The 17793-nt window shown below is 55.4% G+C and overlaps 1 protein-coding gene across 2 annotated transcripts in view; it reads left to right on the forward strand.

Annotated features, from left to right (window-relative positions):
- Nucleotides 1-2523, forward strand: part of LOC115335122 (carboxyl-terminal PDZ ligand of neuronal nitric oxide synthase protein-like) — a 38477-nt gene extending 35954 nt beyond the window's left edge. Inside the window, exons 11-12 of one of the 2 annotated variants that reach the window (XR_003921368.2) lie at nucleotides 351-1537; nucleotides 1627-2523. Coding sequence is in view for 1 of the 2 variants with exons in the window: in XM_030000368.2 (XP_029856228.1) it covers nucleotides 351-840 (490 nt within the window). In the remaining variant the exon portion in view is untranslated. Of the gene's footprint in view, nucleotides 1-350 lie in introns of both variants that reach the window. The other variant, XM_030000368.2, reaches the window with a different exon arrangement.
- Nucleotides 2524-17793: the final 15270 nt, after the last annotated feature.

A 17793-nucleotide genomic window follows, 5' to 3' on the forward strand; every position in this document is an offset into this window, starting at 1 on the left:
GCACAGGCCACGTTTCGGAGGGCTCACTGCAGCAGGGGCTGGGGAGGAAGGGCTGTGTTCTGGGAACTCAGGGCCAGGGCTGGCCAGTTCAGGGGCCAGGCACTGGTTTAGGTTCCTGGCAAGGAACCCACCTTGTCTCGCCACGGGGTCGCTGCCTGCCCTGTGCCTGTCCCCCTGCTGCGAAACGGTCATTGCCACAACACCTCGCCCCAGCTCCAGTGTTTGTAGGTGATGGGTTGCACTGATGGGACCCAGCAAAGGTCATTTGGAGAGCCTGGGGCAGCCAGCCCAAGCCCCCCGTGCAGGTAAGTACTTGCCCATCACCTCCTCTCTCTGCTTTTGCTTCCCAGGCGGCAGCAGCCCATTCCCAAGCTCAACCCGCCACCGCCCATACTACGCAAAAGGTCAAGCAAGACCTCCCCGAGCCTGGAAGTGGAGGTGAAGCCCGAGAGCACTGCCCATATGAGCTTGCCCAGCCCCAGCGTCTCCAGCCTCACCAGCACTGCTGCCAGCTCGCTCACCTTCTTGGACCCTGAGGCAAGGACTCCTGCACGGAGCACTGCCTCCGGCACAGAGCCCGTTCCTGCTGGGACGTGCCAGCGTGCTCTGGGCAAGGACAGGACTGGAGAGAGCGGGCAGATGTCCCCCCTGGCCAACATCCGCGACCCTGCAGCCAGCGAGGCCCTGGCCAAGGACTTAGCTGCCCTGGCCAGCCCCACGGACAGCACGCTGCCCTTCTCCCCTGCGGATGACACCTGCTTGCACATCAGCTTCTCTGAAGATGAGCTGCTTGAACCAGAGCTGGACGCTGCTGTGGGGCCCAGCAGGGTCCCTTCTTAGTGGGACCGCAGTAGGTGGCAGCTGGCTGGCAGGCAGGCCCAGCACCTCCGTCCTCACTGATCCACCAGCCCACGCTGGGGCTGGGACCCCCTGTGCCCAGGCTGGGAGGCAGGTCCCTGTGCTGTCCCTGTCCCATGCAGCAGCTCCCCTCGCCACACACGGGACTGCCAGGCAGGATGCGACCTGCCCTCAGTCTGCACCAGCTCACACTGCCTTCCCGCTGCCCCGTCTGCTGCCCGTCCCGTCCCTGCTCACACAGCCGGGGTGCTGCACGGGGTCCCTGCCTCCGGGCAGCTCTCTCCGCTGCTGCCTGGCAGAGGCACATTTCACGTTTGTCACTACATCCCTTCTGCTGGCCGGGCGGCTCCAAGCAGCCCTGCACCAGCCCCATCCTTCCCACAGCAGACGGGTCCCTTTCCCAGCCCCTGGCGGGGTACGTGCCATCGCCCGCTGGGCAGCTCGGGGCGGGCAAAGAGCTGGCAGACAGGCTGAAGGCCAGGGCGTGCTGGGCAGGGATGGCGCTGGTTTGACTTGCCCCAAGGAGGTTCCCACCCAGCCAGTATTCCCCATGGGATGCTCCACGGCAGAAGCGTCCCCGGGCGTTGAACGACGGGACCCCCCCCGAGCAGGGGCACAGCAGGGCGCAGGGCTGCGAACGCCCGGACGCTGAGGCCGCTGTCGCTAACCCGGTTCGTCGGTTGCCACCCCGCGGTAGCGGTGCGAGCGGGACCGTGCGGCACGGCTGCGGTGCCGTTCCCCTGCCCGGCTCCCTGAGGTGGGTGCCAGGTTCCCACGGGCCGGGTTTCTCCAGGGCGGCCTGCGTCCACCAGCGTCACGCTGCGCCCAGCCCAGCCCTGCTTTTGGGGACGGCAGCCCCGCCGCCACGTCCCCATGCGGCAAAGCCACCACTGCCTCCCTCCACAGGTGCCTTTTCCCCCCACCCCAGCACCCCCTGCCCACGCGGGCAGGGGCCACCCCCCAGAGGCCACTAACTGGGTGCAGGGCTGGCCCTGGGAGCCTGCTGCTGCAGCGGGTGACCCCCCCAAAGGGAGGGTGCACCCCGTGTCTTGGGGTCAGGGTGGGAGAGCCCCCCCCCCGTGCCTCTCCGAGCTGCTGGTGGCTGCAGGCAGGAGGCTGCTTCATCGCGTTGATTTTAGGGTGTTATGGCGTGGTTTGGTCTCAGAAGTGTGAGTGTGCTGGGATGAGTTAAGGTTTAAGGAAGAAACCTAGCCCGGGGTGAAGGGCCGAGGCGAGGCTTCGGCGCTGCCACGTGTCCCTTCAGCCCGGGCGGGTTTTGGGGAGGGACCCGAGGAGATGCTCATCCACCTCGGTGGTTTGAGAGAGGGCGTTGAGAAAGTGTCGGAGGGTCGAGTTGGGGAAGTGTCAAGCAGAAATGGAGACTCGGAGCAGCCGTGCTGCCTGTTCCCAGCACAGCGCTGCTCCCACGGGGGGTGACGGGACACGCACCCCAGAGCCAGCCGCGGCGATGCCGGAGCTGGCCGGGAGGAGCCGGGTGGGGGCTGGTGGCATCACCACTGGTGACTGGGCCTGGGGGCTTGTAAAGCCGCGGCTGGGCTGTCCCGTAGTGCGGTAGAGACAGACCAGCCCGTCCGTAGGAATAAAGTATGCCGCAGTTTGGTAACTGACTTTTAAAGAAAAAAAAATAAAGGTGTCCGATTTGCAGAGCAAGTGTTGTGGTCTCTGCCCCACCGGGGCCCACGTGCGGGGAGCCCCGAGCCGCCGTCCCCAGGTGCGGACTGGGGACCCCCCCGGGTATTCCCAAAGAAGAAAGATTGCTGCTGGGATCCAAGGCTGCCCTGAGACACCAGCCTGCTGCTTGCCCGGCCACAGCCCCATCTGCTCCCCCTTGCAGGGCCAGTGACAGCAGGAGGTCCTGTGCCCCCACACATGCTGCCACGCAGGGGACAGGTTCCATTTCCAAAGCAACCCCCGCATCATGCTGCGTGGCACCCAGTGCTGCCACCCACCACAGCCCCCACCGGGCCGTGCAGCCCCCGGGCAGGACCCCGCTCCAGACGCACACTTCTTGGTCCTTTCCTGCCCTTGGTTCTACTCCCCAAATAAATAAATCCTGGCCCCCAAACCGAGCCTGGCCCCGGCACGCAGGGCGGGAGCGGATGGAGGAGGTGGATCGCGGGCAGGCAGCAAAGCCCGATGCTGCGGGATGGGATGGGACCAGCACACAGGGACTGCCCGTGGCAAAGAGGGGCAAGAGCCCCCTGCCCTCCACAGCACCCCGGCCCCTCCGAGGAGGGGAAGGAACCCATGGGTGATTCAGCACAGAGGCTCCAGGACAGACGGGGACCCTGCAAGACCGTCTCCCACACAGACCCGGGAGGGTGGCCCTGGCTGGAGGGACCCAGCCCAGCCCTGGGGGTTGGATGGACACAGCACCCAGGACCTCTGGGGGGGGGTCTCGGGGCCCCTCTCCATCCCTCCACAGAGCGGGTGCAGCTTCCAGCACGACGGAGCCGGGAGCCCTTTCCCCAGGCCCACTGCAGACATCTGCCGGGGGGGCCGCCCCGCGCGGGGAGGGGGCACTTCCAGCCCAGCGTCTTATTATGCTTCCTTCATGGGAAGAAACTTTTTCCTTTGCTGTCTGGTAAGCTGCTAGCAATCATCAGGCAGGCAGGTGGTAAAGATTCATATCCATCAAACAATGCCATTTAGTTTGTAACCTGTGACTAAATCTGGTGTTAGCTTTAATTTCAGAGTCTGCTTTAGGGCTCGCTTGTTAATCTCTATGCAAAGCAGATGAAATGAATATGCAGCATTTTGGATGTAATTGTACAGCTTCAATTCAGCACTATAATTTTCCAAACAGGATCTTGCAATCAAGCTTCTATTCATTAGTGTATAAACAATTTAGTTTCTCAGCTCTCCAGTATGCCAATCATCTCAATGGAGTGAGCATCTCCAACAAAAAGAGGAGGAAAGTTTCCTTTGTGTAACAGAGGTAAAAGTTGCTCCATACTTCAGACAATTCCTGCCCGGCAGATCCAGGCCATTCCTGCAGAGGCGGTCGGTTCCCGGTGCCCCACGACACTGACCGGCTGCAAACAGCACCCCGGGGGGGCGATGCCCCGGTGGCCCCGGTGACCCCCCAGCCAACACAGCCCCAGGCCCCCCCAGCAATTCTGCACGTGAGACCCCAACAGACGAGCCCAGACCCCGCAGGATCAGGCCGCCTTGGAAAGATGCGACCACGCAGCACCTCGGCACTGCCCCGCGATGCTCAGGGCTCCCCGGGGAGAGCAGCCCACGGCTCTGGCGAGGGGACGGCCACCCCAGCCAGAGCCCCCTGCACGTCCCCCTCTCCCCTGCACCACACACCCCACACCGGCTCAGCCTTCCCGCGGGACAGCGCACCAGGACAGCCCGCATCCAGGGCCGACGGCAGCTCCCCTACAAGGGACGGGGCCAGGCTGGGACGGGGGTGGGTGGTGGGCAGGTTTCAGTCTTGGGGGCTCGACCCCCTCGCAGAGGGGTGCTTTCCTCGGTGGGGACCCGAGGGGGCTGCGTACACGCGAGCGCGTCCGGCACCCGGCCACATCGCCATCCCTCCGTGCCCGTTGCAGCTCCTCAGGGGCGAGGAGGGACCAGCCGAGAGCCTCGACAAAGGGAAGCGCCGTCGGTGGAGCCGCTCAGCGCGGTCTCCATTTCCAAATGAATATCGACAGCGCTAATTACAGGCCGCCATGCAGACAGCTTATTAGCTTGTCACAAAAAGACGGTATTGAACTCAAAGCCCGTGGTATTCACAGAGCGCAGCAAGACGCTCCCCAGACAGCACAGCGAACCAGGCAGGCGAACAACCTCCAGCAAAACTAATTACTTCCTGATTGTGTACGGCCACCCACTGGGTATAATAGTATAGACTAAATTTGGCATATACATAACTAAGCACTCGGCACCAATTTGGCGTACAATAATCATCCTCTGTGTTGCATAATTAAAATCTGATCACTTAGAATAATTATTTCATATTCCCGGTATCGGGTGAGGATTGCATAACGCAGCATGGCAGGAGTGTGAGCCCGGGAACAAAACCGTCCGCTTTCACAGGCGTGAGCGGCCCAGGAGGGACGTTACGGCTCTGGGCACAGCGAGAGACCTGCTCAGCGCCAGCTGCCTCTGACGGGTGCCAATAACCCTGTGGGCAAGGTGCTGCGATGCCCCGAGGCTGTCGGTCAGCGCTGGCTGCGGCGGAGCTGGAGTCACCTTAACTCTGCCCCTCCGCAGCAATGAGCTGGTGCTGAGCACTGACCCTGCGAGCCCTCCCCGCCGGGGAAGGACTATACCTGCTCAGGACAGGCTGTCCCCATGTCCCCAAGCAAACACTCTCTGTATTGACCTTTCCAGGCAGGCTGCTGCCCCGCTGCCCGCCCGGCCGGGATGCTCACCGCCCGACCCCATTGTGCTGGCGCGTCTGCTAAAGGCATTTGGAAAGACAGGGCAATAAAAAATAAAAATCAAGTGGAACGTGTGTGTCTAATCCATTAGCTTCCTCTGGCGGCTCCCCGGGGACCCGGCGAGGAGGAGAAAGAATACGTGGATATTGCACGCGCCCTGGCACCTTGTCCCCGGGCCAGCCCCGCCGCTGGCCGCTGCCACGGGCTCATAAATCACAGCGGGCGACAGCATTTCACAGCTCGCTTCCCAGCCAGGATATGGCCATTCCTGCTGATTACACGGCCAGCGCACGGGGGAAGCTGCATCTCCCACTTCCAGGAAGGGAGGCTCCGCAAGGAAAACGCATTGATAAAAAGAAGAACGAAATCAGCTTTGTTCACGTTGCGAATCTCCCATTGTTCCTGCTGCGGCCGTCGGCCCTTGCTGGAGAAAGTATTTCCTCAGCGATAAATCTCCTGGGCTCCTCGCAGCCCTTGCCTTGGCACCGGACCCTCCTCGGGTTGTTTTGAAAGAAAAAGCAGCTTTTGCCACAGGCCCCCCGCGGGCTGCGCTGGGCAATTTGTGGTGCTATTTTGGGGGACAAGGGACGTCCCCGGGGCGGAGGGAGGGGGGCTGGTGCCCGTCCTGGGGGTCTCCAGCCCACGTCCCCAGCCAGAACCGCGCCAGGGGACCTGCACTACTGCTCCCAAAAGCTTCGCTCTGCTCCCGTCCCGCAGAGCCCGCGTCCTCCCTGTCGGCACAGCACGAGCCGGCACGGGCCAGGGAAAGCCAGTCCAACCAGGGCCATGCCAATCCCAGTGCCAAAACACGGAGCTCGCGGTGGCCAAGCACTTGAAATACGGGGGTCGGGCTGACAGTCGTACAAGAAAAATAGATCAAGTTTCCAAGAAAATAGAGGTGAGCTGATCTGATTTTCATCAGCATCTTCAGCCGCCTTTCGGGAAGCCCCAGCCCGCTCCTCATTCCTGCTCTCGGCTTTACAAACCACTTAATTCCTTGTTGCTTTGGAAACCCTCACAAAGACCCTCTGCATCCCCCAAAATAACGAGCAACAGATGCTGCTTTGACCTCAGCAACTTCCTGGAAACATACATTTGTCAAAATAAAAATAAAAAGATTAATGTGAGGAAGGCTCTTAAATTATAAGGAAATAGCAGACAGAGAGCCCGGCCGCGCACGCCTGCTGTTGGTAACGGCCAAGCCCTCGGACGGGGGAGAAACCCAGGGCCGGCCAGGGAGGGGACGGCAGGACCGGGGGTCCCTGCGCCCGTGGGGGTCCCCGTGCCCCTGCTGCCCCCCGGGCCCGGGAGGGGGACAGCCGTGGGCCGAGCTGGCACCGTGGGGTCCCTGCCTGCCATGCCTGGAGGGACTTCAGTTTGGGAGCGGCAACCCACGGTCTCGCTTCAAGTCAGGTTTGCAAAATAGTTTGAGAATAAATATGAAAGCGAATGCTTTCAGCATAAAACCTATCCCTGAGCAACCCTCATCGCCAGAAGGGCTACGGTCTGGCAACGCCATCCGCAGCGCGAGTTACACCAGGTGCAGGCTCAGTTCTCATCCCTCCCACGTTTCTCAGTTTATAGGAGTAACTGGTCTCTTTTACAGAGTTTTAAACCTCCTTTGCTCATGCCCCAGGGGGAAGGAGATGTGCGAACAACAGGCAACCAGACCCACGGCACAACCCACCTCCCTGCAACCCTGAACCCACAGCACTCACCAGAGCCCCAGGCAGACAGAGAAGCTCCGCAGGCTCCGTACAGGTGAAAGCCCTTTTCCCTCCCAGATTTATAGGATCAGCCAGAAATGAGCTGCTGGGAAGGGCTTCTCCTTGGTCTAGTGTGAGGTGGGCTGGGTGGTCCTGGGGGTTTGGTGCACCTGGAGCAGGAGGGTCATGGGCACACTGGGCATCCCCATCCATCTCCCGGTTACACCCAGCTTTCTGCTGCTGCGTGACAAGACCTGACCGTGGGACCTGCGGGACATCCCTCCTGCGAGGGTCTTTTCTCCCTAGCGACCCCAAGACCAGGCGGGGGGTGCGCCCATCCTGGCGAGAGGCTGCAGTGCCCCGGGGTTGATGCTGCCGTGCAGCGGCCGGTGGCCACAGGATGGTGAGGAGCGGGGCGGTGGGCTGGGGGGCTGTCCCCCTGCCCGCGCTGGGGACGCGGTGGTGGCACGGGTGCTGCCGCACCAGCGCCGCTGGGTGCTCAGGGTGCTGCTGCACCGGGAATGCAAATCCTGACCCGGGCTGGGCCAGGGGCTCTGCCTTCCCCAGCACCAGCCGGGAGTCCTGCGGTAGCTATGGCAACGGCCATATACATTTACATATTCTTCCCGTTAATCACAGGGACATCCAGAGCAACTGTCTTCGCCGGGGGTTGTTTCCATCCTGCTGAAGGATGCCTGCAGTGCTCCCCACCTCGTACCCACAGCCACTTCCCCACGCGGAGCAAATCCTCTGCGTCAGCCCTCTCCCAGAGCCCCCAGCGCAGGGGTAGCCTCCCCTGCCCAGTGCCACGGGCAGCCGCCTGCGTCCAGAATCCTCCATCATTGCGGCTGCTTTCCTGCGAACGCCGTGGCCGGCGCGGGGCTGTCCCCGAGCCCCAGTGGGGTCAACTGGTGGTGGGAGCAGCGGGAACCCCCCCGGTGCTGCTGCTCCTGTTTGGCCCTGGGGTCCTACTCCCCACTGCCCTTGTACCAGCTCCTGGGTGAAACCCCATCAGGAGGAGAAAAAACAAACCCTTGGCTGCTCAAGAGGTATTTGTCTGACCTCTGTCATGAGTAAAGGGCCCAGAGTGGTTGGATCAGCTGGAGATGTCCACACTTACTCACATCAACCCCACCTCAGGGATTTCGGTTCCCAATTTCCTCCACAATTTCCTTCCACCCACCACAGCTGTCTTTGCCCATCGGTGCTTTGGGACCAAACACAACCCTCCGGCGTAGAGGATGTGAAGGTGGTTACCTCCACCTTTTGCTTCAGCCACAGCGGGCAGCAAAAGCCGGGCAGGGACAGCACGAGCCCCGTGAGAAGGAGGCAAAGCAAAGCGGTCCCCGGGGAGCACGTGCCATGGGGGCACCGAGTTTCCTGGAGCCGGTGCAGCCGTAGGGTGGCTGTTCCCAGCGTGGAGGAGACCCTGTGCCCTGCGGCTCGTTGGAGATGGGGTGGGGGCCCCGCTCAGCGGCTTCACTCTCCAAAATAACATCCAGGGAGTGACTAAAAGCTGGCAGGACCCAGAGAGTGCAGCCATGCCTCCCAAGCTGCAGCAAAGCTCAGCAGCCCTGTCTCCAGGTGCTGGAGCCCATGTGGGTGGCGGAGGGGAAAGGGCCCAAAACCTGACTTCCCATCACATTAATAAGAGCCAAGAAATTGCCGGTGAGCTTGTTGGTGCTGGCAGGTGCGTGTGGGCACTGCCAGCTCCCGACACCGGTGCCAGGGGCCTCCTGTGCCAAGGGATAATGAGCGCCATGCCGGAGCATGGGCACAGCCAGCCTCGCTGGCTTCAACTGCGGCAGCGCGTGCCGAGGACGCTGGCTGAGCCCCCGCTGCCTTCTGCCTTCAGCGTTGCTCACTCGGATGGTTTCGCCTTGCAGGTTACAGCTGGCAGCACCTCTCCGCTGCCAGGAGCTGAGAGGTTTAGTCCTGAGCCAGGAAAGAGCTCATTTGCTGAGTTACAGGGAGGAGGAAGGAGAGGAAAAACCATTAGAGAGGATCGTTCTAATTGCTCCCTTGCACGGAGCATCGCACAGAGCCATGTCCACAGCCACGAGCACGGCTAGGGAGCAGAGCTGGCTCTCGCAGCAAGGCGCGGGGGGCTGAGCGCTGCGGAGGGACGCTGTCTCCTTTGGTGCTGCCTGCCTCCCCTCCCTGGTCACGGGTGCTCGAGGGACACTGCAGCACCGGCATGGCACCGCGGCGGCATCGCCGGCAGCACGGCCTCGGTTCACAAAGAAACGGACAAATGCCACGGCTCCCCATGCAGGCAGGCAAGGCAGGTCCCATCAACTATACGCACTGTCCCGCTGGGCCGAAAGCCACTGTGCTCGCACCGAGGCCGCCCCAGGGCTTTCCGTGCTCTGCAGGGGTGCTGAGGCCAGGGCAGCCCTGCCTGCAGCATCGCAGCCCCAGGCGCTCCCGTGCCACAGCAGGAGCTCGTGTCACCGCTGGAAGCCCCTAAGGGACACTTGGTGGCTGCTGCCCTTGCCCCGAGCTCGCAGCGTGCACCGCTCGCAGCCCCGGGCACATCTGCCGTGCGTGCAGGGTCTGCCGGAGGGCTCGGAGCAGACCTGCCCCGGCCCCGCGCTGCCAGGATTTAAGACCCACCAGTTTCCTCTGCCCTTTCCACTGAACCAACCTGCAGAAAGTTTTATAAACTTGAGGAAACGCAAGTCAAAGCAGAGGGAGCCCAAAGCTGAGCCAATGTGTGACCTCAGCAACCTCCCCTCTTTGTCCAGCCTGGGACCTCGTTATTATCTGTCAGCAATTGCTGAGTCTCCTCCTTCGGGGAACGCGCCAGGCCCTTCCGGAGGAGCGGGGCCTCGCCACAGCCCATGCTCCTCTAATGACTGTGTTATCTCTGCCGCTTCCAGCTCCGCTTCCCTCCGCCGGCGGAGGGGTGATGCCCTCCCTGGGCTGGCAGCCCCGGGGGAGAAGCGCCCTGCCCCACGCCTGTGCGGACCCCTCGAGGGACGGATTCATCCCGACAGTCTATGGGGTTTGGGGCCACGTCCTCCGTGGGGCTGTGGAACGGGGCTCTCCCCACTCTTGGTGGGGCAGCGGCAGGGATGAGGATTTGATGGAGCAGCTCGAGCACCGCTGCAGGTCACAGCTGAGCGTAAGGCTCACCTCTGCCAACTAACGCCGTCCTATGGATGCTATTCCCATCCCATCAAATCCCTGCTCCAGGCCTGATGGAAAGGAGGCAGAGCCAGGCAGAACAGGGGCTGAGAGAAGATGGAGCATACTTTGCTATCTGAAGCATTAACCTGCCTGTCTGACACGAAGGCAGTGACAGGCAGGGAGTGTTTGGTGCAGAGGAAGGAAATGGAAGAATTAAATCCACAGAACTTCCCTGCTTTTGTTCTCTCTCCCGCCCCCGCTCTTCTCCTTGGCCGCTCACTCTTCTCGCTGGATGTGTATGGCTTAATACTACCCAAGCAAGCTGGAAACAGGGTATATCAGCTGAAAGCAATTTACTTTGAAATCCAGCTGCCAGATTTTCCTTCATTTGTTTACTTTTAAATGCTTTTTTAAAAGCCAAAGTACACAAGGCAGCCAAATTGCTGACATGTGTGCCGGGCCGGTACCCTGCAAATGCTGCATTCTTTCATGTCCTCCTGGGCTCAAATCCACTCATGTTTATTTAAAATACGTAGAACACTTCAGCACTATTAAGGACCATGCTTTATAGTAAATGGAAAAAGATTTCCTCGCAGGCCAAGGGGAGAGGAAAAGAATCACTTCAATTCAGTTTTGTTCCGACAGCACTTTGCCTGCCACACCAGGGCCCAAGCACCCACACCCTGCCAGCGGGCTTGGCCCAGTAGCTCTGGTTGCTCCTCGGGAGCTGGAAATGTTGGAGACAGGTGGACACAGGGGTCCAGCAGCGCTTGTGGGGCTTGGCCTTTCTCCCCCATAGATCCATGGGGCCGTTGGCCTGCAATGGCTGAAAGAAACCCCAAGACGGGGCTTGAAGTTACCGAGGTTCTTCTCTGTGGCTTGAGTCTTGAAAGTCCCCAAAACACATGCTCCTACCTCCACCCACCAGCTTTCAGCTTAGCGCAGAACCCTCTCTCATTGCTTTCCCATGTCTATACATTCACCTCTCACAGCTTCTCTTTAGCACACGGAATTTCACACCTATGAATCGTGGATGCTAAAGCTATAGGTGCGATACCAACCTGTGTGACCCCAGCCACAACTCCAGGGCAGCCCGTGAAAATCAACAGGAGAGGAGATGGCAGCGCACAGGCAGGCAGGTACAGGTTAGCAGGAACACTGAGATGTAGCAGACCTGTACGCAGCAGAGGATGAGACACTAATGGACTTATTACAGATGACTTGTAATGACACATCCTCTCAAAAATATGATAAAGATGCTGGAATAGATAGCAAATAAATATTTTAAGGACAATAACAGCTAAATGGGACTATATATGGAAGTAGATTTTCAAATTCAGAATTTTTAAGTGTATTGTTAATGTGGGCAGTTTGGGAGGGAACAAGGGTGGAAGGGGCATTTCCAGCTAATGCTGCCTTTCCTCAAACCATCCCTCTGTGGTTGACACAAGCTGAACTCTACAGGGTAACGTAAGGATGCGCATCAGAAAGTGAAAATGTCAACAAACAGCAAATAAATCCTGCAGGCTATTGTCACTGCTCAAGCTTAAAGAAACGCAGAAAGGCAACATACAGAGAAAGGAGCAAGGGAGTGACTTACATTTTTAATCAAATTATCTGCTACCAGCAACACAGAGATGGACAGTGGCTTTGTGAAATGTGTTAGCGTGCCTCTGACAGACCTCCTTCCTAAAAGAAAACGCCACTGACGTAGCCAGAATTGCTCTGGTTTGTTTCCTAGCAAAAAGCACAAGAAAGCAGAAACCTCCACTTATTAACTGTTAATCATTTAGAGTGCAGCACCTTCATAGTGTTATTGTAATTAGCCAGACTAGTAAATCTTCAAAAGGATTCCTCCAGTGGAGTCCCAGACTCAGATTATGTCATGCCCTGCACACAACATCCCACAACTGGTTTCACTCATGGTTAGAAGAAACAAAGGCTCCGAGCAAGCGATGATGGGGAGCAGAATGGGGTTGTGCAAGCACCGCGCACTGGTCCTACATGTGTTTTGGGGACTTTCACTCCTGTGATGACCTCCCTTGCTCCTTGGGTCCCTGCATGCAGCCATCTCCACACATCGCACTGCCACCGCTGCAAAGAACGGCTCAGAGCTGAAAGCAGGGTGTTGCCCTTATGATCTCTGAAAGGCAGGAGAGACCCGTGGTGTTCAGAATTGGGAAATACCCTTCCAAGACTGCTCAGAGTGATGCTTCTCATCCTCCATCCCTCAGAGAGATCTTCAACTGCCCTCCCGACAACAGAGCTGTCTGCTTGCCGGCGTGCTTACCGAGGGCAGAATGGGCAGAGCCCGTAAAGTGTTTCAAATGACAGGCAGCTGCCGGACTGAGCGACGAGGGTACGGCAATGGGCCCACCACTTCTCTCCCCACCCGCGCACCCTCGCCGTGCATGGCTCCTACCACTTGCTCTGGGGAAGGAGAACAGCGCTCGGCTGCAGCTCCCCTCGAGCGATGGGTCTGTGCCTGCCATGACCGTGCAGGGCTTCCCCTAAGACTCCTCTAAGGCGCTTCACGAGGACAAAGACAGTAAACAAGCAGAGTGTGCTCTGTTGGGTGGAACCACCCCATCGCACAGAGGAGCCAGGGCAGAGAGGGAAGTGACATGCCCCAAGGCCACACAATGAGATAGTGACAGGCAGGAAAGGGAAGCCGGGTTGCCTGTCCCCCAGTGCAGGGCTCTACCCTCTGGTCCGTGCTACTCCTGTATTGCTCCGTTCTTTCCCCTCTGCAACAGGCTGGTGTAAAAGACAGAAAACAAACACATGAAAGCCTGTAACAATAAAGAGCCCAATAACTGATAGTAAAGACTCCAGCAGCTGTAGGGAGCCAAAAGCTTCTTGGAGGGGGTTGGATGGAAGCTGAGTTTCCCTCCCTGCTTGTATTGTATTTCTTTCCTCTGCCAAAATGTGCTTCCTGAGTCTTGGGCAGAGCTCTCTGCTGCTGACCCTCACCTTCCTCTGTTTAGCCTGGAGCGCAGGCTGGCCACGAGCGCCTGAGGCCGCGCCTGGGGACAGGCAGAGCCTCCCGCTGCGTGCACATGGCCAGGGTCAGGCCTGCTGTCAGCGGCTTCCTGAAAACGAAAGCCAAGTCGGGCCACACCTGACCGCGTCCCGCAGGAGCAGCCGGGCACAGCTCGGATGCAGGAGTCTGGAGAAAGCTGCAGGCTGGGGACAGGCGGTTACAATTGATGTGATTCACGTTTAAGGGCTCCAACCGGTCCTTTTCTCCCAGGCGAAGATGGGTCAGGTTCCACTCTGCACAGCTGTAAACGGGAGGCAGTGAGAACAAAGCAAGAGGTCAGACGGTGCCCTAACCAAAGGGGTAATTCTGACTCCATTAAAATTCTCGCTCCCGTTTGCATGGAAGCAGAAGGCTGTGCTACTACTTATAAAGAGCTGAACCACCCTCAGGGTGACTCATAGCCCTTAAAAGAGCTGCCATGCTGATTTTACAAATATTAGAGCAATGCCTCAGAGTCAGTGTTTTGTACGGTTTAACCTATCAACTTGGGAGCAGACCCATTGCTCTTTTATAAAGCGCCCCTTCCCTGTATTTTATTTCCTTTCTTGGTGCCAGAATCAGAGCCAAAGCCAAGCTTAACAAAGCAACAGGCATGGCCATTCTTCCCAGCCCTCATTTCCCCTGGTGAGAAGGGAGAAATTAATTTAAACCCTATCAAAACAGCAAAAGCTGTTCACTGTTTTGCGCTGCAGAACACGGTGTTAACGAAACACTCGTTTGAACCATCTGCATTTTCCAGCCGAGCCAAGAGCTCAGGAACACACAGGTTGGAATCCTTTTGTTCAGGCATCTGCAACAGACAAACGTGATCTCAGCTATTTTGCAGGCAGTGAGAGCAGCAGCAATGGGGAGATCCTTGGGATGCACGCAAGATAGAAGAACTTTTACTTTACTAAATGTTCTCACTTCTCTTCTTTGAGCCCTTATTCCTGGATGCAGTCAGGTACAGCAAAGCTCTTCATGTCCCAGCAGCTTCTGCTTCTGTCCCAGCCCTGCGATAGCCTGGAGCAGCTCTCAACCAGCCAGGCAGACTCAGACCACGCAGGCAATGCAGCTCTCCTCATTGCCTGCTCTCGCTGCACTGCTCTCGTCAAGCACAGACATCACGCACAAGAGGAACCTGCACCCATGCATGCATTAGGCTTGCCAAAGCTTTTGCAACACGTGTAATGGAGTGGAGAAGCTTGTTGTTGAAGCAGAAAGAAACCAAACCCAGGAATAAGTCCTGCACCGCCGAGTGAGCTGTGTTGCTGACCCGCCTTTGGGGTCTGGGAGCCACCCCCCTTTCAGCATCTGCTTCTGCTTGCAGGGCTGATTTACTGCCTTAATATCCAAAATAACACTACAGACTTTTTGCTTCTAGTCTGCTGTTCTGTATTTTCTCAGATCTTCTCCCTTTGCCAAAGTACTATTTGTACCACACTCAACCATTCAGAAGGTGTCTCAGATTCAGATTAAGTCCCCAGCTAGAAGAGCTCACATGAAAAATCATAACCATAAAATTACGAACAGAAGCACAGGGTTACATTATTAAGACCATTCGGTAAGGTCATGTCTATTCCTAATAAAGAGAAATAATGCACTTTTACATGAAGTTAAATATTGCAATTAACCTGCTTCCCGTGTTTACCTGTCACACACTGCTAGCACTGGCCCTGCAGGTTCAGAACCATCCTGTTCTCTGCAGCACCAGGGACACCCCCTTTCTGGATTCAGGGAAACAAATACAATTTACACTGGGATTTTCCAACCACGTCCATCTACTTTGGCTATCCCTTAGCTTCCTTAAGTCACATCAAATGTGATTGAGACAATCAGAATGTTTTCAAACCATTTTTCTTCCTCTTCTCACTTCATACTCAATCCAAGAGTTTTTCTATGTAGAAAAAAATCAAGTTGAGACAATGTTCAAGTGAATTTTGTAGCAAAGACAAAAGACCTAATCAAGTTTCTATTAGCAATACTGAAGCAGCCTTCAGACTTTCATGATGGCAAAATCTTCACACTGATGCCCAAGATCAGCTTAATGCAGCCACAAGAGGGAGTCTTAAATCTCCTATTAATACCCAGATGGATTCTGGTTTCAAAACTCTTTTAGTACAACAGTACACATCAAGCTTTCAAAAGGATTTTACAAAGTTTTCCTGAACTCCAAATTTCTTCTCTAGCTTTACAGGAGTATCCTTGTTCTGAAGGTACAGGTTCTTTAAAATTACAAATCCCTGGTATAAAGATACAGGTATTTCTTTTCTTATGAATGGAGGTGGGGGAAATTACCTTATTTATCCATTCTAGAACCATACTGCAATTGAAGGCAGAGGAAGAGGAGTACATGAATGGTTTTTGCCCTAGCCAGTCTCAGCTTACAAATGCTTGAAAGGCCAGTTCCACCTGAACTGACTCCTAGAAGTGTATTTTATAGCAGACATGATAATACGCATAATATGACGTGCAACAGAATTATGAAACTCACAAGAGAGCTAAATAAAACCAATTACTTCCCTCCACTTGCTCAGGTTTGGCAGCTACAAGCAGAGCAGGAGTTGCTGTTGGACTCCTGGTCTTTTTGGCTAACAGTACACCTTCTCCAGCCCTTTTGCCTTGGAAGTTAAACTGAACCATTTGAGACCAGGGCACGTCAAACTGCCAGATGTCTTGGAGGGGGTCTTTCTCTTCAGGATGCTGTTGTGCTAGTGCCACACAATTCTGCTGCACCAGAAATGCACACTCCTACCTTACTGAGATTAGAAATTACACTAGGATTTTACTCTTCCCATCCATAATCTGAAAGAACAGAGCAGGTCCTGCCTAATCTAACCCACGGCGTGGCAAGCTATCACGACACTGGCTTAACATTTTGTTAATTTGACACGTGATTAGAAGCTCTGGCAGAGCTAAGAGCCTAGAACATAACAAATAACACTTCTCACATCGCCAGCAAAATATCTGTGTTGAATCTGTATGCGTCTGCTCTCCATCTGCCAAAAAAGTGTCATGATACATTCCTCAAAAATACTTTTATGGTCTTTACTTAATCTTGACATTCACTTCTTCTAAAGTTCCTAAGAAAACACTACAGCTCCAAAGGGGGCATCTATGTTTGAGTAAAGCCACACAACGATTTTCAACAGAACTAGCTACATACAGGCACTGTCCGAAGCACCAAGAAACAGACCTCTGGCAACACTTTTTTGCAGAGATTCTGCCAAGAGATAAAGACAAGAAGCATTTAACTCAAAGAGGTTAATGAAAGAAGTGCTCATAGTACAGCTGAATTCCACTTGACTTTATCACTTCATTGTTCTCCTCTGCTGTTCTCTTTTGTACATTCACCTGCCCACTCCTGCTTGAAACTGAAGAGGGAATCCAGGTGAGCAGATAGTTAATTCTGGCTTTTAAACATGGTCAGTGCATCATTGCTAGATCAACTACCTCTGACCCAAGAGGTAGCAGATGCAGCTGTCACGACACAGGCGAACAATCTTAAACCTTGGAGGCTGCAGCATAATCACTAATTTTTTTGCTTACAGTACCAGCCAACTTAAGGGTGGAGTTCATAAAAGGCTGTTTAAAAAAATTGTCCCCCTATTTATGCATGTCATTCTTTTCAGAAGCAATTTAATGGGAAAAATACTCTTTAATTATGATTAGGGGCTGACTACTGCAATGCCCATGCCTGTTTATTCAAAAGCAGATGTTCAGCAGTGCAACGTTTCATATGTTATGCTGACAATAGTAAGTTATTAGCAAAACATGGTAAGTAATATCTAAGAAGTCTTTCTGCGAGGTTGCCGAACTATTGGAGTGGGTCAGCAACAAAAGATCAGATGTGACACGTGTTAACATCCCAGAACAATTTATCCTCTACTTGGCCAAACCTCATTTCACTCACTCAGCTGAATGTAATTAGACCTCAAGCTTGTCCTAATTTCAGTCTCTGCAGAAAAGGGGTTATCTTTCTTCAGCAATACAGGGCTGCTCTGAAATCCTGGCAGTGATCTGCAAGGAGAAACTGCAAAGGTACACACCATCTCACAGATTTAGACAAGGAGCTGCTAAGACAGCATGATATGTACATTAAAATGCAAACATGTATGCCATAGCACCTGCTTTGAGTTTCAGTCTACGCACCCAAGCAGAAAGTAGCAAGAACCTAGGACCCACACAGTGCATGAGCTATTTTTAGATAAACGTTGCACAATTTTCCCTCTGGCCCATGGATCAGAAACACATGCTGCAGCTAGACCCGTAACAGTTTAATCCTACCCCAAACGAGGAGACAGTAAGTCTTCAGATCCTAATAACGGCTACTCAAGGAGCAAAGCACTATTCAAGTCTTTGCTATGGTTCAGGCTACACAATCTGGCCCAGAGTAAGCTAAACTGCACCTGGCTTTGTGAAAACAAGTTCATTTAATTTTGTCTGACCTTTGTAATAAGGTTCTTGCTATCAGGTGGAAGTAGACAAAAGACTAGACCTACGTCCTACAAAACGTATGACTTTTAGATATAGTAGAAAAGATAAATTAAAGCAAGTTGATTTACTCATCTATCAAAAGAATATCACAGTGAAACAACGGGAAGGATCTGCCCCAAACCCCTCAAATCAGGGCCTTGAGACAGAAGCTAAGCCACCTTCT

Source organism: Aquila chrysaetos, chromosome 24 (genome assembly GCF_900496995.4).
Source record: "Aquila chrysaetos chrysaetos chromosome 24, bAquChr1.4, whole genome shotgun sequence".
Classification (NCBI taxonomy): Eukaryota; Metazoa; Chordata; class Aves; order Accipitriformes; family Accipitridae; genus Aquila; species Aquila chrysaetos.